We start from the raw sequence: 25,198 nt of genomic DNA, 5'->3' as shown, positions 1-25,198 counted from the left end.
GATTTTTGCTTTTTCAGGACTTCTGTCTCCTGAAAAAATTTTTAAAAAGAGGAAAAAAAAAAAAACTTTTCACACACAAGATTTGTAACATTTGTAATGGCTTCATTAACCTTACAGTAACTCATTAACCAGGGATCACATTTCCTTCCTCTGCGCTTCATTCAAACGTGCCTGTGACAATGACAGAGAGAGCAACGGTGATCTTTTTGTGTGTGTGTTCGTGCAAGACTAAAGAATGCATTTAAGGAGATAGCTGTCGTATGTCAAATTAGCATCTGAAACGGTGCAAAACTCTCCAAGTTCTTTTTTTGCATTACAGATTTTACATAACAAAATGACATATAGCCATCAAATTTCATTGCCAGCTAACAGGCAGTCTGCATTTTGTTAAACAAAATGAAACGGGATGGGCTATTGATATACAGACAAACAGAGCAGATCTGTGCTGCAGATCAAGGACTTTCAGGCAGTTTTCTCCTATTCATTACGCTCAGACACTGAACAAAAATGGCAAGGGGCTGAAGCTAATTACCGTAGGCTAAACCATGGGAGAGGAACGTTTGGACTTTTCACTGACTCCATTTGTCGGATTCCTTCTAAAAATGGGTCTGAAGCTGTCCACTAATCAAAGAAATGTCTCTGACCTTCTCTGAAGAAGATTTGATAAATGCTGTATGGATGTGTGTGAATGAGGTAATGTGGCTTGTAGCACAAGACACTTTGAGTAAGTAGTTAGTAGTAAAACACAAAACTTTTTAAATTTTCTCATTTACTACTGATGAATCAGGTCATACCTGTAGCTATTGGTCGTACAAAATGCTTATTTGCATTTCTAATGGTTCTCCACTTGTACTTTAAGGTATTATGAAAATAAAATTCACTTATATTTTTTTACTTCACTAAATTTCAGATAATTGTTGTTTTTTTTTACCATATTATCGTTTAGTTTAGAATTTTATCTGTTAGTTCCTTTTGAATATATGGCTTCAAAAAAGATTTCTTTTAAACGTCTGACACAGTTTCCTTTTAATTAATGCCCACATGATCCATCATCTTAGTAAAAATCAAAGACAGAAGAACAAGTTCAATATTTTTGTTTTCCTTCCTTCCTCTCTCATTATTAAATAGATGACTCCATTAACAAAGCGGGTCTATGTATCTTTAAAAATTAAACAGAAATGAAAAAAAAAACAAAAAAACACAAAGCTGTGAACCAGATTGGATCACATTGGTCATTTTTTTTTTACTTACCAAATGTAGGACAGCATAAGCAGCAGGGGACAGATGATGACGGCTTGAAGTACCTGCCACTTGCTACAGAGGTAGGCTACCCCGGGCATGAGGAGCTGACCTCCCAAAACTATAAAACTGGCCACCATGGTCACAGAAAATCGCCATACTGGCAGGCACAGCTCAATCCCTGGCAGACAAAAACAAAATCAGGCAAAACAAAAATGAGAGATCAAATCAGCATTAAGGGCATTCATAATGAGTCAAGTAACTTGTTTCCTAAACTCATACTTTTGACCATAATGAACTGAGATCAAGCATTTCAATGTTAAAACCATATACATTTGCATTCAGCCAAAAGGCTACCAGATATACTTATTACATAAGTAGTTAATCTAAGGAAAATATACAAAAACCAACACAGCATACCTCAAATTAATGAATAAAATTCCAATAATATTAAACCTGATGTGAAAACGTGCAGGTTGGAATAATTAGTTGTTTCCCGTGTTCCCTCAGAGACAAAGTGAAGATTGGACATGCACTACATTATTATTCTTTAAAAAGAGAACAAACTTGATTTATCGAACAACAAGACAGGACACACCTGCAAAGGTGAGGCAGACAGGTAAGGGCAAGGATCTTCTTATTTTTGCTTTCCACACAGTCGGGTTTTATTTTTTTTCTGATGCAACACAAACTTCAGAACTTATGACAATCGCTCTGTTCCATATTATGACACTCGTGGCACTCGCTTCCTGCTTGACATGAGTTACACATACATGGAGCCACTGCAGCCTATCAATAAATAAATTAAACAAAATCAATTATGGATTTTTTTTTTAATTTCAGTTTGTAGAAATTCACTTCTTTTTTTATTATTACAGTTTAGACATTTGATTTTACATTTTAGAGCGCATTGTTTTTTACATTTCAACATTTGATAAAGTGTATCAAACCACTAGTTCTGGGACAGTAGAAAGATGAAAACCGCAAACATTTGTGAGGGTGAGAACCAGAAAGGAGTTCCTTGTATTAATTTCTCTGCTATCAGAATGGCACTGATTCATTCACCCAGTCATTAGCATGCACACCACACTGACAGCCAGCAACCCCCAGACAGTCCGGCTCTTTATTTACTGCAGTACAGAAGGCAGGTTCACATTATACAATTGAGCATTACTGTAATGCTGCTGTCTTCACTAAATCTTGTCCTGCTTCATTCATCCTTTTCAGTGATACATCACACTTTCTTCTAATGTCTCTCCTCTGCTGCCCAGAAACAGTCTTCAGATGGGGCTTTCAAGGTGACGGAGCTGGGATAATACAGTGGGCGTTGTCAGTCCCACTTCATTCCAGTAGGAAAGACTGGAATTTCAATTAGGAGTCGTCGTTTCCCCCCACCCCCCCACCCCCATTTTAAGGACATGAATAATGCTCTCTGTTCACAGACACTATCGCAGCTGGAATGACAAAACCAATGAGAGGAGAGAAGGGCGATGGGTGCAAAGCCCGCTGGGTTTGAACCAACTAACCTCAAGGCTCCTGGCTTGTGTGCCGCTGGGAAAACAGCCCGGTTCAACGGTTCTGGGAATGCATGGGATTTTAATTCTTTGCTCATATATGTGTGCTGCTGAACTGACTCAGGAATCATTCTTACATAGACCAAGACAGACATCTGACAGTAAAAATCATATTACTATGGACAATAATGTGACACTAAGGATACATATTGAAAAAAATAATATTGATATTAACTTTGATGCAGCTGCTTTGTGATCTTGAACAAGGACTTTTCCAATTATGCATTGGGTCTCCTCCTTTACATGGAGGGAATGGTTCCTATGAAGGTGTTCAGAGTGATTAACCTGTTTGTAAATGAAACATCTTCTCTCAAAGTAAGTCTTTCCTTCTAGTATGATGGTGCGTCCATCTATTCATCACAAGGACCCAACAAAGAGTTTCCCCGAGTTTGAAACTTGTGCGAATCGCAGGCTAATCCCTTCAAAGTCGCATGATTTCAACGTAACCGTACATCTCTGGAAAATCTGGAACCCGTTTGAGAAACAGCCATTTTCACCACCATCAAAACACAAAACGCCTTTTATTTGTCTCCTGCTGGTAACTGAACTAGGGCTGAACACATACATGAGGAGCAGCCCTGAGCTCCTTACCCTGGTGACCCTAATCCTCAAATAAACCACTTGATCAGCGTTCACCCAAATGCTCTGCTGCCTCTGTCCCACTGAGATAAATCTACCAATAACCAATTTGATGCAATAGACCATAACGCTCCTACACTGGCAAATCCAAACAAAAAAGGAAATAAAAGCTGATAACAACTGGCACATTTAAATGAATTATTCATAGATGTACGGATGAGAGTAAACACAGGAATGACATCAACAGTGATCAGGCCAATAGCCAATTAGCAATGATGATAATCCCCAAAGCAGCTCTGGTCGGTTTGCTGACTTTGCTGATACAGAAATATGAGCCCGTCTCTCTCTGGTGCAAGCTCGTGGACATCTGTCCAACACAGAACACTCAAGGAAGCCCATTGTTTAATAAGTGAAAGGTTAGTACACCACCAAAGGCACTCACAGCAGCCACTCTTTGTATAAAAGGGTTGACGTAACGTTTGACTGGTCACATGAGAGCTACATGGCCACACGCCATGACTTATCGACTAAATCCCACCTACTTGGTCTGTGAAGGACATTTTACGGCACATTAATAATTTATTATTATTAACAATGACATTTATAATCAGGTCTGGACCTGCAGGCCTTCTTGGAGGTAAAAACTTACTTCTTTTGCTATTGGTAATTAGAACTGTGTATTCAAATCCTTATTTTAAAGCATTTTGATTTATTTGGTGATTAAAACAAGTCCAGTGCATGATTATGCTTCACCCAGCTGGAGAAACAGTCTAATAAAGTTCTGTGGGTGGGTCTTTCTACATAGCAAGCTTGTGAGATGTACCCAATAACAGTTACAGAAAAATGACCACAATAGGGACAAACATTAATGAGATCAGCACAGCTGTGCATCTGAACTGCTGAAATCAGCATAGGTTTTTTTTCCTAAAACTAAAAATTAAAAAAAACTTCTCCAATGACAAAGGCAGCACAGGTTACCACTGCTACTGATTAGAGACAGCAAAGCAAAATGAAACTTTTATTAAAACTTTTATTATAACACATTTTATTAAAACGATTTGTTGCTGGTATTTATATCTTGACACTCAAAAGCTAGCATTAGATCAAATCACTCTTTTCTGGCCTGTTCTTCAAGACAAAAAAAATTGTAAGAACATAGACAAACATTAGATAGTTCCTTTAAATTGTAAGGCAGTTCTGAAAAACCACTCACAAAAAAAGAGTGCCTTACATGATTACAAATAACTTGAACAGGAATTTGTGATGTTGCTTCAGGTCTAAACATATCTTAACACCTTTCCACCAATGATGTTAAGTAGTTATTGGATTTTAGAAAGTTGTAATATTTACCAGTTCACTCATTTTCCTAGTTGGATATTATAGAAGAATACTGTTCACGTTTGTGTTAAACTGAACTGAGAACGGTGCCTGTGAAGGTCAGAGCATGTGACTCACATTGCTCAAACCAAGGACACATTGGCCCTGTATCAAAAAAACTGTTTTACTAGCTGCATTTTGCCACAACTCCGTTCAGCTCTTTAATAAAACTCTAGTTTTATTTAACACTTCACAAATAAAGGCCCGATTGCTTTATTTGGTGTTTAAAAAGTTCCAGGCTTTACATCACAACTCAGCCTATTTTCAACTTATTTTAATAAACCTTTTTAAAGCTAAGGTCACACATTGATTCAGACATGTGTAAAACTGCTGATGCCTTCTTTAAGTCCTCCTCCTGAATGGCATACCAGTGCTGCACTGTCACCAAACAGTATTTCTCTGATTAGGGTCCGGTGAACCTTACTCTTTGCATGGCATTGCTGCGCATTGAACAGTGTTTTCACTTGAAGCAAATTAAAACCCCTGAGAAGCATTGAGACCGCATAAAAGAAGAAATCAAACACCGCTGATGGGATTCCACAGTACTATTTAATCCAGTTAATCAGGAATGCCTTGGAGTTTGGAAACATTGCTCTAAAGGTTTCCTTCAACCTCCGGTAGGACATTATCACCTGAGAGACCCTGGCAGAGAGCCAACACACCGGTGGAGCATGAAAACACGTACTGACAAGGTCAAAGGCCTTTGTCAGGTCAATTTAAGTCATGCCTATCATTTGTTTTAGAGTTCGTGCAGTTAGATTATCTTAGACAACTGAGACAACTGAGATTCTGGGTACAAATGTGCAAGGACAAAGTGAAGTTTAATCAGTTATTTTGCCAAACAACTTCAAAGGGACATTCTGTACTCTTCTCCACTTTTCTTTAAATATAGGATGACTGTGTTAGCACACAAACACCCTGAGATATCGACCGTTCCATCGTCTGCCAAAGACGAAAAGAGGCTATCGACTGTGAATAAGGCCAAAACCATTGACCATTGTCTCTCATTTATAGTTGCTCTAAATTCTAACTCACCCCAACTAGCCACAGGGCTTTCCTTTCATCTCTGTGTGCAGAAATTCTCAGTCAGAGCAAACCAACACAACCAGGGGAGTGTTTTCTTCTTGATAATGTCCGCGACTGTATTCGTATGCCCTAACCATCTCAACACTTCACCACTGGAGCTCCCATTCTCCTGCACAGAGAAAACTCAGCAGAAAAAACAAGCAACTCATGAAGCTGCCTCGCGGGAACTGGGTGCCTGATAAACAGCTGATTGGCCTAACAGAATGCATTTCATAATCTTACAACTGAAGAACTGAAACCGCACTATTCTTTTTCCAGACTCATCAAAAGATAGAGCAAAGGTTACTACAGAGCTGATTTGACCAATCAGTAGACTTTAGTCAGGAATTTGTAGTTTAAGATATGTTGAGGTTGTGCCATCCAATGTGCATCGCTATAACCTGAGGGTACAAAGTGTTTCCTTATATGCAAAGCAATGTTTTAGCAGGGCATGCATGCTGAGTAACATAAAACGCAAGCTCTGCACAAGAGGGAACTTTAACCCTGCTAAGAATAAAATAAAACACTGTTCACCAAAACCCATTTATCAAGAGACTGCTGATGCAGATTGTGAGAAAGGAGGAGGACAGGATTTATGAAAAATACTTGTTTTTTTGCCTGTGAAGCTTTTGCACTTTTAAATACATAGCGCTCTACATCCCCATCAAGTCTATAGAGATTATGCGCCACTCTTCACATTTCTTAAAGTAAAACCTATCGCACAGAGGATATTAAAAGTCATTTCAGCTCAGAAATGAACTCAGGTTAGACCAGATTTAGAAACACACCCTAACAGCAAGCAGACAAACAGCATTAACTGCCTTTCAGGTTGTTAAACTAAACACAAGAATTTTATATTCACACACACTAAAAAAAAGAAGGAAAATCTTGTATACAGTTATCAAGTAGAATTCCATTTTTCTGAACTGTCTCACCTGTGTGCAGTGAGATTACTGCCTGATGTGAAACAGTACCACTGAGAGAAAGCTCCTCATTATGAGAGGAAAGCAAGGCTGACCTGGCCTAGCTGAGCTAAAAAAAAATAAAAAATAAAAAAAGAAATTATACAGGACAGTGCAGCAGCAGGAAGTGCACATCATTGGATCATCATGTGTGAACAGAGGAGCATTACTCTACAGTGGAAAAAAGGGAGAAATATATGAGCAGCAGTTGTTGCACATTAATGGTTGTACATAGCCCAGTATTTTGTTTTCTGCATTAGTAGCAGACCAAACCCAACTTCTAAAAAAATGGGTATGTGACTAAACATATTTGAGGTGCTTTACTTTGTACACAGTTGTGAGATTACTGTAAAGAGACTGTATTGTGTTCATTTACTTTGTGCTCACCACAGCGACACCTCTTACTACCACAGCATGCTTTTAGGGAATTTCCCTTCTGCTACCTCTTTATTAGTCTTCAGCATGATTTGCATTTAAATATTTAGGAATTTTCCACGATCTCTTTGATACTTTAATTTACCCAACGTATTACGTATCCAGTGAGAAGACCCAAATTTACACAGAAGAGACTAAACTTTCAATAATAACTCCAACAACAATAACACTAACAACGTTATTATGAATACGTTGCCAACACAGTTCAAAGATCTTGTACAGTCCAAGCACACGTGCTGCAAACTGCTTTACCGTCAATTAGCTCTCTACCCTCGATCCCTGATTCTCCGGTAAAATGCACTCTTGCAGATACACCTGTGTAAATAGCTGCCACTGCAGTAAAGTATATGTACAAAAGGAGTGACCGCAAACAATTCTAATTCGAAAAGAGTCTTTAGGCGTGTCTGCAGCAGCATTTATGTACAGAGTGTTTCAACTCACGTAACTAAACTTGCCAACATGGCAGCAGCCCGCAATCCTTTTTCTTCCACTCCCAAAGCCTTTACTCGTGTTTTCTATCCCTCACACATTTCCACAGATTAAAACATAAATAAAAACAAACAAAGGAACAACAGAAACAATGGAAGGACTATACAAGATAGCTTGGACTTGATACAAAACCACAGTACTTAATTATTATGAAAATCAAGGCCTCTTCAGCTCTAGAGGACATAACATTATTGACATTTTGTGGTGCATACTAACAAGAGAGGTTTTTTTTAATCCGTTTAAGCAGCTACTGATTATCTTGCTGGCATTAAATTAAATAAAATAGCCACTGTTTTTTTAGGAGAAACTTGTTCTTTGAGACTTGATCAATGTGTATATTTTATGCTGCCAAGCTGAGGCCTCTCTCTTCTGTAAAAAAACGGATTAATTTGTAACCTAAAATGTGAAATGCACTTTTTGTTTAAGGGAAACCCCTTCAAGCTGTATTATAATAACTTATGTATCTAGTTAAGCTGGGATCACACTCTGCTCATATCTGGTGTCTTGGGTCACTCAGTCCTGATGGAGCAACTTTAAGTTCTTCATTTCCCACCTCGCATTAAAACACGTCTGGACATCTCGGAGAGCCAGCTGAAATAGGCTGACTGAGGGTTTTTGCCAGTACACATGACTGTCCTTACAATCACACTCTTCTGCTTTAACAAATTTGAACGGATGACCACAACTGACCTGCTTTACCCCCATGATTTCCAAAGTAGAGCCCTAGCTTGCAAGACTTCCTCTAGCTGAAAACACAACTTGCGCAATCAGCGTTCAGATTTATGCAGCTGAAAATAGGCTTTGACTCTACAGGATCTTTCTTTTCCATTTCTAATACGCTTGTGTTTTTATTATCCCTAATGACATCACCCCTTTCCCCCATCCCCCACCCCAAACACTCTGTCACAACAATACTGTTGTTTCAGGTTAATTCACACTACAGAAAATGCATGAAATAGAAATAAAGAAAATTAAAAAAAACCCTGAATCTTCATGAATATAATTGATATTTTTTAACCAAATCAGAAACACTTAGACTATTCTAATTGATCTGCTTTTGATTATTGATATAATACAGTATATTAGCTATCACATCTGATCACTGAGCCTTTCTCAGACAGTCCAGAGGCCTGTTTTCCAGTTTGATAAACTTCACTTTCACAGCTGTGAACGGCTTGGTCAAGTCAAGTCAAATTTATTTATATAGCACTTTTTCAGCAACAAGGCGATTCAAAGTGCCGAATCGAGGCGTTTGAGCGAGCGTGTTTGTGTGAAAGTTCATCACACGCAGCAGTTAAGGTGATTCATGTCAAAGGTGACAATAAAGCGCTTTACGATGTATCACAAGACTACAGCAGACTCAAAGGGAGTTTGTCATTCGTCGGGCTGCATCTCCTTGTCTTTTCCGTTTCTTTCTTTGTGCGTTTGTTCACATTATAATGCTTTGGGAGGCCTATGGCAAGCACACCCATGACACATAGAGGCACGCTAATACTAATTTCAACAAAAAAAAGTCAGTGCTCTTAAGATGAGATCAGAGGGTTCCCCCACCCCCCTCCTTTGGGCATAATAGATGTGTGATGAAAAACTTTCTGAGTATAAGAAAAGCTTCACTTCAACTCACAGGGTTCTGGATTCCTGCCCCAGAGCACAATCACTGCGTCTCAAACTGATTACGAATTTTTTTCACATAAACACCTCGTGCAGCCAGCTAGCATGACTCAGCCAGATGAAGTGTAGTGTGTGTATTTGCATGGTGGGTCGGATGGGACGTATGTGAGGACGGGGGATTTGTTTACTGTAAAAACGCATTAGCTGTCAGTACAATGATGCTGACTTACAGGCGCTTTGAGCCTTGTGCTGTGATTATGAAAAGACTAAACTGAAGACTGATGGGGTCCCGTGGTATAAATAGAAGCTCTGCATCATATGAACGTCCATGGCTATCAGCCTTGCTGCTCTGCTGGTAAACTTAGGAGTCAACATATTGTAAATCAGGAGGATAGACAATATGTTGTTGTGTGAAAGTAGGTCACACAGGGCTAAAAGCTCCTAATTCTCACTTGCAAAATTGGTGCAGATGTGTCTTAAGTCTAATCTTAATAAGTCTTAATTTGTAGCCCTACCCCTATGTTTTGTGCATTCATGTCAAGAAGCTGAGGTTTTCCTATCCTTTTAGTGAGGCAAAAAGTTAATTCAGTTGTATTCAGCCCTCAAAAGGCAGCTTTTTCAGGCACACTTTAAAAAAAGTACTATGTGTTGTGCTTAAAAATACATTCACAAATCACAAGTATTTTCTTATTTACCTGTCCCCAAAACCATTGGAATGGCTAGTTTAATGTATTCCACTTACTGCACTGGTATTGTGTTTTTATATCATTATGAATATTGTCTTAACTATTGTTATGTGTAGTTGGGTGTACTCTGATCCATTATGCTTGGTATCCTCGTTGATGCATGCTGAAGTCTGGTGAAGATTTGATAAGTGGTTTTACAGAACAAATATGGACATATTGACATTGTGTCTGTTTCTGCAAAAAAGAAATCAATGTCAACTGATGACATGTTGCATCCTTGAAGGGCTATCCCATTATGTGGTGAAATATTTCAGCCACTACTCTTTGTGGCTTCAAATTAAAGACTGAGCAGTTGGGGTAGGCAAAAGGGTAACACTAGGAAATGAGATTCAGCCTCAGTGAACCTGGGAAACCAACTACAAAAAGTTTGATTGGCAGACTGTTCCATCATCCTGAGCCAAACCCATTACTTCCTGGAATGCAAACCTGAAGTTACGACAACCTTAAGATCTAGCTTTACTCTGTATTTCGTAGTTGTGGTGAACTACTGTTTCTGCTCAGCACAATTGTTTGAAATATTTATTCCAATTTGTTCCTTCTTACCCAGCTATAGACATTAGCCTTGTGCACCAGGACTGAGAGAAAGCCGTCAACCATCCTGGAAATGTTGATTCAGAGAATTGTTTGTTCTTTTTTTATTAATATTCTATCACCTAATCTACAACCACCCCGCTGCCATCTCTTTGTCACCATTCGGTTTATCTCTCTGTGAGTCAGTTAGCATCAGGAGCTGGAGAGGTGTTAAAGCACATCTGCCACTTAGGTCTTGCTATGGGTTCGTCTGTGTCAGGCCATCCTGGGGGAACAGATAATGATTGTGCACTAATTGCTCCACAGCCCTAATGGGGACTCATCCATACCCTCAAAACTTGAGTGGATTGTTTGATGGGTGCTTCTAGGGAAAAAAACCCCCCTGTATGTTAGTGAATTGCAGAATTTAGTATAAAACTACTGACCAAATCCAACAGTACCATAAAAAATAGGCTGTACACTAGTTTAAAATAACATGCTCAATAGTCCCCTATCTCCAAGATGGTTGAAGTTAGACCTAATTGAACATAGATTGGCAAGAAAGAGGGGATTAGAGTAATGTCTCCAGTGCAAACACAGCTGAAGCAGGGATTTGGCTCCAGCTTTCCTCTGTAAGCAGAACCAAACAAAGCAAGCCACAAAAAGAGGTCATGTGGTTTGCAACATTAGATATCATGTGACTAACAGATTGTCAAAACTAAAACAAGTACGCGCGGCCCACTTTCTGTTGTGAATGCAAGGATTTCTGGTGGTCACCAAAATGGTTCGTCCTGAGTTCCTGGGAGCAGCTCGAGAGCAGGTTTTGTCAATACACAAAGCCTGCAGGGTAAATATGATAAAAGCAGAGAAGCCACACATGGTTAAACATAAGGGCGGCAGCACAGCAACGCAAAAACTTCGAACAAACACCCAACCAGAAGCCCTGCTTTAGTGAAGGGTTTTTCTGACACACGGGATTCAGCATGGCTGCACACAAAATCATAAATTATAGAGAGCTGCTCTGTTAATCCAAAACAGTGAAGCGGCTTTATGAGGAAATTTGTTTATTATTTTATGAATACTCAATATAGGGAACCCATTAAAGAAGAAACATATCACAGCTTGTTGTTACTTAAGATTGAGGAACTGTAGTTCGATAACCATGATTACAGCCTGCAGCAGGAAATAATGGGGGAAAAAAAACAACATTTACTGTTGATGCAAAAGAGTCAACAAATATATTCTAATCAGTCTTCACAGTTGGGGCTGGTGCCTTTTGCATAACTAACCAGTTCTAAGCTTTTATGTGATGTATTGAACACAAATGCTAATAAAACTACAGGCATTATTTATTCAGACACTCTTTGCAAAAGTATTGTTTAATCATGTAGCAGAACATGGATATGATTGTATAAAAACACCTCATAACAGCTGATCTGTATTAATTTACTTTGCAGTCAATCTAATACACCTTTGTAGACTGTAAAGTGTAGATTTGCTAAATACCACATGCACATCATGTTAAAAATGAGCTAAAATTTGACGTATAGCAGGAACTGAGAGAGAGGAATAGCATGGAATTACTTCAAAGCAGTGGCAGAGTTTGAGAGAAACAAATAGAGGATAAGTCATAGAGGAGAAGCATCTACAGGACAGCAATTTTTCTCCTGACACATAAATGTAGCTTGAAATGTAGTCCCGCTACAAATCATTAGAAAAAATGTATTTCCTTTCTATTGATTGGAGTGCTCAGATGCTCTGAAGAGGTCTCACTTATACCTGCCTAACTGTGCCATCATGAGACAGCAAGTCACACTTCACACTGACAGCTAGGAGTAGAAATGTTACATTAAAATTCTAAACTCGGACATGCTGAATGGCAACACTTCTAATTTTTAGAAATAAAACAAATGCAGCATCACGTCTGGTCTCCAGAACATAAAGTGTTAGAAATAAAGCAATCTACTGCTAAATATCTCGTTAACCATTGAACAGATTTTAACTATAAGGGAATAATCATTGGATGTATGTCTATAACTGTTTTACTTTTGGATCCAATTCAAGATGGCTGCCACACCCAACTTATCTTAGAAAACACAAAAAAATGGCTATAATTCAGTCAATTTTACAGCTATTGTGCTACGGTTTGATGTAATAGCAGCTGTGAGCCATTCACAACACATATTACCACCCATTGTGCAAGATCTTTGTTTAAAACCTTAGCAGTAGCTATTGCAGTCAGCCCTGTTTGTCTGTTAGCAAAATATCTCATGAACCAGAAGACAGAGTGTAATCTAACTTTCAGGAAGTAATAATTTGATGCACATCTAAAACCTATTAATTTTTGGAGTCAGTTCAATTCAAGATGGCTGCGACAGCTTGTCATTCTTAGACAACACAAAAATGTCTTTAACTCAGTTGATTTTACAGATATTGAGCTGAAATTTGATGGGGTAGTAGCTGAATCAGTCACTTCACATACCCTGAGTGTGACATCTCATATTATTACATAAGATTGATAATAATGTTTTGTTTTTCAAGGTTTAACCAAAAGTCAGCTACAACAGTCATTTTGCAGCAGAAGATGAATTTAGTGTAAAATTCTGACATGAAAAGTAGCAGGTGACATACATTCCTTCAATGTTAGCCCTTAAATTTTCTTCTGTTTTATTCCAACTCTCCTGATAACCCACCCCAAAATAATCGAGTTAAGTTAGCAGACGTGTTGAGATGTTTAAGCCACACAATTATCATCCAAACTATTCCCCTCCTGGGTTGCTGATTTATTCAACCATACACTGTGGTCTGATGTGAAAACAAAAGCTCCAGATGTCAGCTTCACTTTGCGAGCCCGCCGTGCCGTACAGTTTAGCTCCACCTCTTTCACCTCCATCTGTCTGACCCTCGCTCCTTTGTCCTGAGAGCCCGCCTAACAGTCGTTCTATTTTAGGTCGAGCGGGAAAGCTTTTCAAGGTATACAGTGAGAAGTAAATTAGAGCGACAAGGACACCGAGGGCCCCTTCCTTCGTCAGCTCGTCCTCGCTTCCCTCCCTCTCCTGCACTTTCCCAGCCTCTCCCCTCTGCAATGGCCATTTACCGAAGGCGGAGAGGCTTTTTAAGATCCATCGCTGAGACCGCGCTGTTCGTCTTCCGCACCAGCAATTATCAGGGCGCTATCAACAAGTCCCTTCCCTCCACCCATTTCAGCTCGACAGCACCACAGAACGAGTCATTTATTTTAAACCTTTTCTGTCCAGGGAGAAGGTCACGTAAACACAGGGAACTGATCTAAACAAACACTCCGGTTACCACAGACGGGTCTGTGGTAACACGGCAGTTAAGTTGCCGCTTCATCTCCAAACCTACCCATCCGTCTGTCACCATTAGATTATTGATTAGCACTGACGAGGATGAGCACTTCTGTAAGAGACCCGTGTGGGTGGACCCAAAAAAGCACATGAGAGTTCAATTTAAGGGTAAGCAGGCCGGCAGGAGCTCAGTAATGAGAATACATAACAACACAGGCATTCAGCTTAAAGAAATGTTAGGAGGTCACTGAAACACAATTACTTCTCTCTTAGCTGAATTCTACTCTCAGCAAGAGATGGGAATAAGAGTGAAATAGCTTTTTGATTAGGCATGTCGAGCTGTTACTGAGAGCCTCAACAGTGGAAGGATAAGGCAAAAACATGCATATATAAAATATGAAAACACAATGAATATGTAAATATTTGACATATTTTAGATTCAGTATTTTAATTAGAACCATCAATATCTTCGTCATCTTTTTAATCAGACAGGAATGACAGGACTACTGCATACATTGAGCTTGGAAGCGTAACAAGAGCTGCTCCAAGTTTTAAACAAACCAGTTTGACAAACTAACAGGTAGATCAACATCCTAACATCCAGTTTCCTTTTCTGGAACAACAGCTATTTTGTTTCCCTGCAGTCATTTCTATTCTGCAGATGAGATCCTTACTTTACAGCAAATCCTGATGGTGTAAACACCAAGCCATGGAACCCTCTACAAAACGCATGCAGAAAAAAACGAACGGGGAGCCAAGTGTTCGGTGTGCTGGCAGAGGAAAGTGTTTGATGCTCAGTGCTCTGCTGCCTTCTATTAACTGGTCATGGTAGACATGACGCAGTAAGCCTGGGTGGGTGGGTTGGTGGGTTGGAGGTGATGTGGGGCTGGTTGGATTTCTGACAGTTTCGTGTTGCTTTCCGCGAGCACTAATTTATAATTTCGATGTGATGTGGAGTGTAATGAGCACAACATTCTGTGAAACTTCTGTTACAACAAGCAGCACACACGCCCTGCTTTCTCTTCGTTTTGAAGTCTTTGACCCAGAATGCATTGCAGATGTGGAGTAATAATCTGCAATGCTAATAATGCTGAGTCAGCATTCACACTATTCTTTTGCCATTTATAGTTTCTTCCAGACATTATTTTTTTTAAATCAAACTACTTCCACATATTTTGTGCTTTTTTTTTTTTTTTTTTTACACTTTTTGAAATATTTAATTTATTTACAAAAGAGAAACCCATTGGGATCTCCTCAGTTCTTTTAAAAATCACTGTTATCTGGCAGCTACTTCAGGATGCTTGATCTGTTTTTCTCTACTTGTGCTCATTTTAGATTTTAGCTACTGTTTCGAAGATTTTAGCTTTTAGCTACTGCCTTGGTATTTTTGATTACGGTTTTGCTAACTTTAGATTTTAGCTGCAATTTTGCCTTTTAGCTTCTGTTTTCCAAATTTAGCTTTTAGCTGTGGTCTTGCTAAGTTTAGGTTTTAACTGCTGCATTGGTGATTTTAGCTTTTAGCCACTGTTTTGCTGATTTTAGTTTCTGTCCTGCTTGTTGTAACTTTAACATTTTCAGTTGAAAAAAACCCACAAACTCATTCTTCTGCAAACTGTATATATATATATATATATATATATATATATATATATATGTCTTGAGGTACATTTCAGCTGATCTTTTTCTAACCACGAGAAGCAGAGTAAAGCTTAAATTAATTAAAGGGGGAAAAAAAACTAACTACCTAAGTATGAAAAAAAACATACTTCAGTTGGAAAAAAAAACATACATATTGCTAAACAGCAGGAACCAATAACAGCAACACAGTTCTTGAGAGTTACTGATTTCCTTACTCAGGACGTAAAGAGAGAGGATGATGCCTGCCAGGCAGAAGCCCTCAAAGAAGCGCAGCGTGCTGAACATGGAGACGTTAAAGGAGAATGCCACGCTCAGCCCAAACATCAACATGAACAGCACCGACGTGATCAGCACCGGGTGTCGGCCAAACCTGGAGAAATAAAGAAAAATACAGATGAACGTATAACTGGGTTTCATTTGACATATTTGTTCTGTAGTGGCTTGATGCGAAAGTCTTACCAGTCTGCAAGTATTCCAAACACCAGGTACCCAAAGATCGATCCCACCAGCAGGGAGAACTTTGCAATATGGACGATCCACGCCGAGCCACACACCAATTCCCACTGCAGAGGAAAAATAAACAAAATGCTGACGGGGTAATGTCAAGGTGGAGGATTATAATTATTTATTGAAAAGAGTGGTTTTTTTTAAACTACACTTCATTACTAATAAATTTATACTAATGTGTCTTGTCACTTAAACTTAAGACATAAGTTTGGATCAGTAAAATAAAACCATACAGACTGCATCATAAGCATTGCCTTTAGGGCAGTGATAGAAGTGGTCTTGTTCTTCCTTTCCATAAATTTAACCTCTTATTGCAAAGCCCACGCTGTGTTAAGCTGGAGCCATTTTTTCCATTGTTTTTTGCCTGTCAGTGAGTAATTGTCAGATACTGTCTTTTTTTTCTTCCACTGAATATTATCAAAACAGGTTGATTTTTAGAGTGCAAACAGTTCAGTTAGTCCTTGGCTTTGCATGCACAACACACACCCTGAGCTCCTTCCTGCTCCCATTCCAGACAGTGGAAACAAGTCATGACAAATGCACCTCGCAAAAGAAGGTGATTCAAAGAATGACGCAGCAACAAATGTAAACCCTACTGAAAAAAAAAAAAATGAACCGGAGTTATTTTCAGGAAAAAAAACCTAGACAACCACTGACATCAAGGGTGAGCCGCGCCAAACAACCACCAGTGGGACAAAGGTCACGTTTCTTTGGGAGCATGTAAACAACAGGCAGTCTGAAATAACTGATATTAACTCCAAACAAAAAGTCAACACACACAAACTTTGCATCTTACAAATTAGGGTTTTAACTTAGTAAAAACCTAGAAAAAGAAAGTACTATTTAAATGCAATTTCTCCATCTCCTACCAACAAAATACAATTAAAATGGCCTATTTAATTTGTGATTATTACTATTATTTTGGGCACAGAAAAAAACAACAGATGAGTTTAGAACAGAAATGAGCCAATTACAGTTTTCAAGGTATAGCATGGTGTTAAAAAGTCACAATGTCAAAACCATTCAATTTTTCCATCATACTCCTCTAATGGTTTAAATAAAATACCAAAGGTAAAAATTGTTTGTTTTGTTTTCCCCTCCAGTCCCCAAGCAGTACACCTCCTCTCGTACCCGGTGCCCTGAGCTGCAATTTAGTTGTGTACAGTAGCTCCAAAACTTCTATGCTTCTTAAAAACAGACACTGTTGGTTGGTTTGTTGTACATTTTATCCAGCGGATATCCCCAATCAGTCATTGTTTTTGTACCAGAGAAGCAGCAGCCGTCTCCCCTTTCATGGCAACTCTTTTTTTAAGCAAACATTTACAACAAGCTACACATGTTAGCATGTTAGCAGGTGGTATATACAGTAGTTATAGACTATTAAAGGCTCTACAGAGGCCAATAACTCTGCTAACTAACTTACATCATCTTGGCATGCTCTAGATTTATTTTACAAAAAAACAGAACAGCAAAGAAGTAACGTTTTGCACAATAGGCAAAGTTACTTTAGAATTATAAATAAGTATAAATTTAAATAAAACATCCTGATGACTCTGATGTTAAAGCTGACTTGATATTTGTGATTAAACTAAAAATTTAACTTGACAATTAATATCATTGTTAACAAAACTGTTATAATTTCAAAGGTTTCTCATGTACTGGATAAAATCTGTCCTGAGTGCACGAAAAAGCAGTCAACGTGTTCACTTCAGTTCTTTCTGTCTCCTTATTTATATCTGGGCATTAAAATTAAAACACCAATTTTTGTTTTTGTATCGCTATACTATTATAGAATAGTCAATATTAAGCAATATGTGGTATTATTTAGTCAGCAAACGTAATGGTTATTCCATTTGTGTTTGTAAACAAAAGCAAATCAATCATTTGAGGCATTTTCAAACTTTTGTTTAATACCGTAAAACTACCGTCAAAATCTCAGACCGGCCAAGCCTAGCTTGGAACTGACTCCACACGGACAATTTCACTGCTTTTAAATACAGTATTATTAGAGTCTTCCCTGCTTTCTTACACCATTTCAATGTGCGAGATGACAAATGACGAGTACAAATGGTGTGCTGCCCCACACAGAGGAACACCTGATGACCTCAGAGTCATCATAATCTTAGCAGCACAAAGCAAATGGTTTCAGAGAGAACCAGAGCAGAAGAAATGGATATCATAGGTTCCACAGTAACATATGCTTGTCAGCTGTCTTTGCCAAAAGAAGCAGCTAGACAAGGGCGTGGTCGCTACAGCAGGTGTGTGTGTGTGTGTGTGTGTGTATGTGTGTGTGTGTCTTGCTGATCTCAACTGTGCCTCTTAACCACAGCCTCTCTTTGTAAAGAAACACAAACAGACATTGTATCGCCATGTACATTTGTTTATCGTTTGCACGGCAATTCGACCAGGCGTCGACACACAAAGTGTGTTCTGTTCTCACGTCCCCCCCCCCCACTCCCGCGCTCTCTCTCCCTCCAATCAGTAGCTCTAACCACTCACAACCTCCAGCCACAGTGACCTGTGCCTGTGCAGAATGGAACACACCAGGATTACCCAGAGCCACCGGGCCGTCACATGACCGGGGCACGCAGCTCATTCATGGTTTCAGTATCGATGTCAGCAGAGAAAATGACGGAGAGGGGGAAAACAGGTTCCTGTTGTGTAATCACAGGACAACAAAGCATGCCTAAATGAAATACATTTCCTCCTTCTGAGACTGCGGCAAGTCTATACATACTGATATGAAACTCTGACTACACATGGGTCAACAACCCATGTCTGAAACTTTGGTGACTGTGCTAGTCACCACAGACATATGACTACCCCAGCAACATCAGCGTTCCAGTGTCACATGACACATCCAAAACAGAAGAAACCCACAAACGTTAGGTGATCATGACATGCGTCACCAGATTAACAGAGTACGGCAGGATTTTATTTAAGAGATTTAACAATGTCCCTTGTTTAGAAGCCAATTAGCGTGTACTACCAACACTGTCTCTCTCCAAACCCACACTCCATCAGACACACACCCTTAATGAGCATCCGCTATGGGTAAGATATAATATGGGTAAAAAAAAAACAACCTGAAAATCATAAATCCATGAAAGAGAGAGTATCTTGAAATTCGAGCAACTCAACAGCTCTGCTCCTGTAATTCCTGTCATTTGCTCCGTTTCAAATGTCTCGTTCATTTGGGAATAAATTAACAGAACAGAGTGCCTTCAGAGACGTGCCTCCATTACCCAAACCATAATAAACGACAACAAAAGACCAAGAGTAAATCAGTCTCATTCCCCTGGCAGTGTTTCGACCTCTCTGAAATGACTGACCATCCAATGATCGGTCTACTACGGCGACACTCCAAGACGAAGGCGCTCTCGGCTACAGCTGCACATTTCTGCACTCGTTGAACCACACGGTGGTGGGTGGAGGTTTCAAGCAAGAGAGAGCGAGAGAGAGATAGCAGGCCAGGAGGGAGGGGGAAGCGAATTGAGGAAGAAGGGAAAACAAAAAGCTCATGTAGCAATCCAACATACAAAGAGATATAAAGGAGAACAGGAGATGGGAAAAATAACAGTGTTCAGACATGTCGCAGAGATGACAAGCTACTGAAAGAGAAGGGGGGATAAGTGATGCTTCAAACTGTGAGGAAAAGGGAGAAAACACACAGAGAGACTACTGCATAGTTACTGCCTAGCAACAGACCATCACTGAGGTTATCTGACTCCATCTGCTTCCAAGTAGAAGTTTTAGCACAGCTGCTTTACCACCACAGAGAGATGGAAAAGCTGAAATCTGATTGCGGTATATGTTTGGACATAGGGGATGACGTTAAATTAGTGTGAGAGAAAGCAAAGTGAGAAACCTATCCTACTCATATTCACATATCACCCGCTGCCAAAGGCAGACAATTTTGTTTTTGCCAGTGTCTGTGTGTCTGTCCATATGTCTGTCTGTTATCAAAATGTCTCATAATCAACAGAACAGATTTTGATGAAACTTGCGAGAAGTAATCACCGCAACCGATTAACTTCTGGAGTCAAACTGATTTAAGATGGTCGCCACAGCCAGCTGACCTTTAAAAAAATGGCTATAACTCAGTCAGTTTTACAGATAATGAACAAATGTTTAGTGTGGTAGCAGCTGGAACTGATTCCCAACACATATTTTGAGCACTAGGAGATTGAGCAAGATCTTTGTTTAAAATTTTGCCATGGTCTATTTGGGGTCAACTTAGGCCGTTAGCAAAATATCCCATGAACCACTGGGTGGATTTTATTGAAACTTTCAGGAAATAATCACTGGATGTACATCTACAACTGATTCACTTTTGGAGCTAGCCCAATTCAAGATGGCCACCGTAGCCAACTAACCTAGGAAAACACAAAACTGGCTATCATTCAACTAATTTCACAGATATTGAGCTAAACTTTGTTGTGGTAGTACCTGAGAGTCTTTCACAACACATACTCTGAGCATGACGTCTCGTGATCTTGCATGAGATTAAACATTATTTTCAAGGTTTGACCAAAACGGCTACAAATCCTTCATTTCTCAACATCAGGTGATTTTAGTCTAAGATCATCAAAACAATTCACAACCATCAGCGGATGTCTTCGAAGCTGGCTGATGGCAGTTGCACTTTGCTGATATCAGCAGTGACAGATGGTGCAACAAGAAACCTTTGTAGGTTGAGCAGCCTCACATTATTAACCATTAAGCACAACACATTTCTGTCACCAGCGAGGATTTTGTCCAAAAGCAACCAACAAACACAATCTGAACTGTGTTGCACAACTCTTAAAAACAACCTTAAATCATGATCAAGGGGGTCAGACTCCCCCACACTCTTCATGTCTGCCTGTTACAAAACAGAACTTATCAGAAACAGGCCTGCAGCACACACTCTTGTCACACACTCTCAAAGGAGCCTCAGTGGAGTTTTATCTTCTGGTCACACACACAGGCGTCTTGCCCCCTCACAGCTGACACAGTGAGAGGCTGTCATTGTGGGCTGACTGGGTATCTGCACTGGGGCCGTCGCCTTTCGACAGCTGGGACCATCTCAAAAGAGTCCCTCACTGATCCAGGGTCAGTGGAAGGAGTCAACCAGCTGGGTAAACAGTATGAGGGACAGAGAGGAGAGAGGCCTGCAAGGGTGGTCAAATGCAGTTTCATCTTTCAGATTTGGGGGGTGGGGGGGGTGCAGTCTCCTGTACAGCGATACCGAGGCCACATGCTCCCACCAACGTGCTCTTACACCATATCTGCCTTATCGCATTCAAAAACTGCGTTTTGAGTAACATATGCATTCGTAACATAGTTAAACAGCCTCAATTATACATTCATTTAGCAGATGCTTTTATCCAAAATACGGTTCAAGTATGGAAAAAACAACATGTTGCCCAAGCCCACTTGGGTGATATGTTAACACGACATTCAGCAGTCTTTTATCTGACAAATGACCATTTAAAAACAATAGGAGAGAGAGAAAATGCAACAATATAAATATTAGAACAATATCTGAAAACTGATTGAATTATAGCTATATTTGTAAATGTTTCTAAATTGAGTTTAGCTTTGGCTTCAAAAGTTAATCAGTTGTAGAGGTGCATCCAGTGATTATTTCCTAAAGGTCTCTCTAAAATCCATCCAGTGGGCCATAGGATATTTTGCTAATGGACAAAGTTGACACCAAATAGTTCATGGCAAAATTTTAAACAAAGATCTTGCTCAATCTCTTAGTGCTCAAAATATGTGTTGGGAATCAGTCACAGCTGCTACCACGCCAAATTTTAGGTCAGTTCTTGTAAAACTGACTGAGTTTTAGCCATTTTTGAAATTTTCATTTTTAGATCAGTTGCCTGTGGTGGCCATTGCAATATGGGTTGACTCCAAACGTACCTCTCTTAAGGTGAAAACATTTTCATAGGAAGAAAATTCATAAGCAGACTTTTTAACAATATAGATTATTAGCCACCAAGACCATCTAATTACAAAACAAAAACAAAAAATTCTTTCATCATCGGCATAGAGGTTAATGTGTACTTTCAAGAGGTTCTTAGGCCACTATTTCAGGAAAGCTGCCACCCATGTGAATGAGTGGCTGGGCTGCACAGAGACCGTCTCTGAGTAATGATAACTTCTCATTTCTAAGGCTCAGCTCAATTAAGAGAGACCCCCTGAGGAGAGCTTTGACTCAGTTAGGATACTTTCCACATTTACCACCTCGGATTCTTCTAAACCACTTCATCACCTGCTGCCTTCTTGTTTCTTCGTCACCCTCAGGAAGGAAAAAAAAAACAAAAAGAAGTGAGCAGGGAAGTTTTTGCCACTAACCCATGTGGAACAGAGTAAAGACATTTAAGAGTAGTCACATGTTGGCTTCATGTGATCAGCAGAGGGGTTGTAGACTGGGACTGAGACAAACACTGACATGTTTCATCGGTGTTGGCACCAGGCTCTGCTTTTTCGCGGCGTGTCACAGATTGCTGAGCCCACTGATATGCAGGTATGCCCGCGCAGTCCAAACACAAGGAGAGCTGCCAGGTCGTCACTTCTTGCTGGAGTGTCACATCTTAGTTCCTGTGATGTGGTGGGGAAAGAGGAAGTGGAAGACGAGGTTGTCTAAACAAACCAGGCCGGTCAAGCTCTGCTTCCACGTTGGTTCCTCTGTGGGGTTTTTAAAGGGCAAAAAAAAGGCGGGCGACAATGTCTGTGCCGTGTTAGCAAAAAAAAACTCACAAATTGAATGAAACTCTCAAAACGTAATGACTGAATGCACCGCTGCAACCGATTAACTTTTGGAGTCAACCCCAATTCAAGATGGGCGCCACCACTAATCAGCCGTGGCAAACACAAAAACAAGTCGGTCAGTTTCACAAAAGGTACGCTAAAATCTGACGCGGCAGTAGCTGAGGGTCATCCCAAACGCGTACTCCGAGTGCTAACAGCTCACGCAATAAATCGCGCTTTAATATTATTTTCAAGGTTTGACTAAAATGGCATAAAATGGCCTTCAGTTTTCTCCATGTCCTGATGAATTTCTCACGGTGGCAACCTTGGCAGAAAATAAATGGCATGGAAAACTATCTAATCATCTGCGCGTACTTGTCACTGATGTGCAGTGTTGGTAGTATCAACATGTCATTATTAATGTGTGTACAAAGGCAACACAAATGACTGTATCTACAAGTTAGAGCGCCAGCATTCCAGTAAGGCCAGAGTATTTCCATGCAGCCTTTGTACAGGAGACCTACTTTTGTTTGAAACCATAAGAGAGCAGGCTGTGAGTAAAACCCATCCGCCCAGTCAGTTTTCCTCTCACATATGAGTCCACACATCTGCAAATTTAGAATCACAAAAGACAAGATTTGTAAAAAAAAAAAAAAAAAAGTTTATTGCTCTGGCCTTTAATGCAAGCCGACACCTCAAATTGCCCCGTGGATGCTAAATGAAATCAAGTATTAAAGCTTGCTTCAGCTGAAAGCTAAATTAAAATGTCAGAGCTGCATTTTCTTTGCTTTATTTCAACAGGGGGCATTATCAGTCAGAAGCAGACGGACTGCTGGCATTACGCTAGATGCAAGCTCAGGGTGGAAGACCCTCGTTACACAGCGAAGTTCAAAGCCAAGCCCTAAATCAAACTCCTCGTGATAACTGGTTTTATTATGGCAAGCTTTTAATACTGCTCTGTAAAAGGCATCAGGGTCCACCGGTGGGTTAGGACATCCTGTTTACACACACAAAAAGAATTTTAATGGTTCAGCCTATAATTTCAGATTTAAGATGAGGTGTGGGGATATTTCTGAGCATTCTGATTTACGGCGGCATAAATATGGTCATTTTCCTCCCTCTGCTCGTGATGAAACGCAGAAACGTCACAGACTAAAAGTAGGCCTATGTGTACTCTGGATGGTGGAGGAACATTTGGTTAGGTTAGTGCTCACAGGGCGGGGGATGTTGGGTCAGGGATGGGGGGGGGGGGTGCATTATTCTAAAGCAAACACTTATGACCTTTGCTCCAAATCAAAGACTCAGCATTTTATTATTTCCACCAGATTCCACCTTCTCATAGCGGTTTATTGCCCAAAGTCTATCAAAGTCTTTATTTCAGATGATCGTTCACCACTTATCAACACAAAAATAAATAAATAACGGACATGTCTGAAAAGGAGTAGGATGAAGCATATGCTTAAAATTTTTAAAAACACCATTAGGAAAAACTTAACGAGCTACTATCAAATGCCATTTCTTTTTTATTATTTGCGGCCATTGCCCCCTCTGGCCCCCCCACCTTGGTGGTGCCCCTGCTCTCACCTAAGGAATCCTTGTACTCTGGACTCTGACAGGAACTAAATGAGCAGCTCTGTCACTCCTGTAAAATAAAAACTGAAATTTGAAAGAAAGACCACTATCTAGGATGTTTTGCAGCTCCATAGTTATATTTTTAGGACTGGTTTAGTGCCATCATTTCGCTCCCCTATAAGCCCGTGTGTATGAATGGATCCTAAAAGGAACAAAGAGGAGAGGAGAGGATGTCCTGATGCACGGCATAACGTCCCCATCCTCCTCAGGATGGGCAGCTTTACCTTAGTAACCACGTTCTCGACGAGCCCGGTTTGAATCTCGAAGCTCCACTTGGTGCAGTTAGGAACACACTGCATGCTGCTCGCGATACTGGGGCGGCTGTCATTCCCACTGGCGTTCCGAAGCCCGCCGGACAGCCCGGACTCGGGTGCCCCGCCGCCTCGGAAGTGGTATTCGGTCAGGTTCGGCTGGATGCATGTGCTGTTCGGCTCGTTGAGCAGGAAAGTGTCCGAGTACTGGCTGAATCCGATGAAGAGCGCCGGGATCCATGTCAGCGCGATCAGCTGTTTCTGGTACCTCCCGAAGCCGCCGAGGAACGGCAGCACGATGCTGTCGATGCGCCTCAGCGGGCCCGGCGGCGACGCGGCGGCTTCGGGGGTCACGAAGCCGTTCTCCGGCTGGTGCGCGTCCCCCGTGTCGAGCTGCACCACGGCCATGTCGCCGAGACGGAGAGGGAGAGATAGAGAGAGAGAGAGAGAGGAGAGGAGAGGAGAGGAGAGGGAGGGAGCGCGAGCTGCCTCCGGTTGTGTGGCGAAGGAAGCCGGGTGTTTGCAGTCAGCGCCAAC

General features: G+C 40.4%; 1 protein-coding gene across 1 annotated transcript in view; it reads right to left on the bottom strand.

Moving 5' to 3' along the window:
- LOC108239609 (solute carrier family 22 member 23) overlaps nucleotides 1-25,191 on the bottom strand; it is a 38,163-nt gene extending 12,972 nt beyond the window's left edge. Inside the window, exons 1-4 of the mRNA XM_025007264.2 lie at nucleotides 24,635-25,191; nucleotides 15,993-16,096; nucleotides 15,749-15,903; nucleotides 1,252-1,420 (exon numbers count right to left, since the gene is read on the bottom strand). Coding sequence (XP_024863032.1) covers nucleotides 1,252-1,420; nucleotides 15,749-15,903; nucleotides 15,993-16,096; nucleotides 24,635-25,069 — 863 coding nt within the window. The 5' untranslated portion in view covers nucleotides 25,070-25,191. The remainder of the gene's footprint in view (nucleotides 1-1,251; nucleotides 1,421-15,748; nucleotides 15,904-15,992; nucleotides 16,097-24,634) is intronic.
- Between the last annotated feature and the right edge of the window lie 7 nt (nucleotides 25,192-25,198).

This window comes from Kryptolebias marmoratus, linkage group LG20 (genome assembly GCF_001649575.2).
Source record: "Kryptolebias marmoratus isolate JLee-2015 linkage group LG20, ASM164957v2, whole genome shotgun sequence".
Taxonomy (NCBI): Eukaryota; Metazoa; Chordata; class Actinopteri; order Cyprinodontiformes; family Rivulidae; genus Kryptolebias; species Kryptolebias marmoratus.
This window is presented reverse-complemented; position numbering and strand designations above follow the sequence as displayed.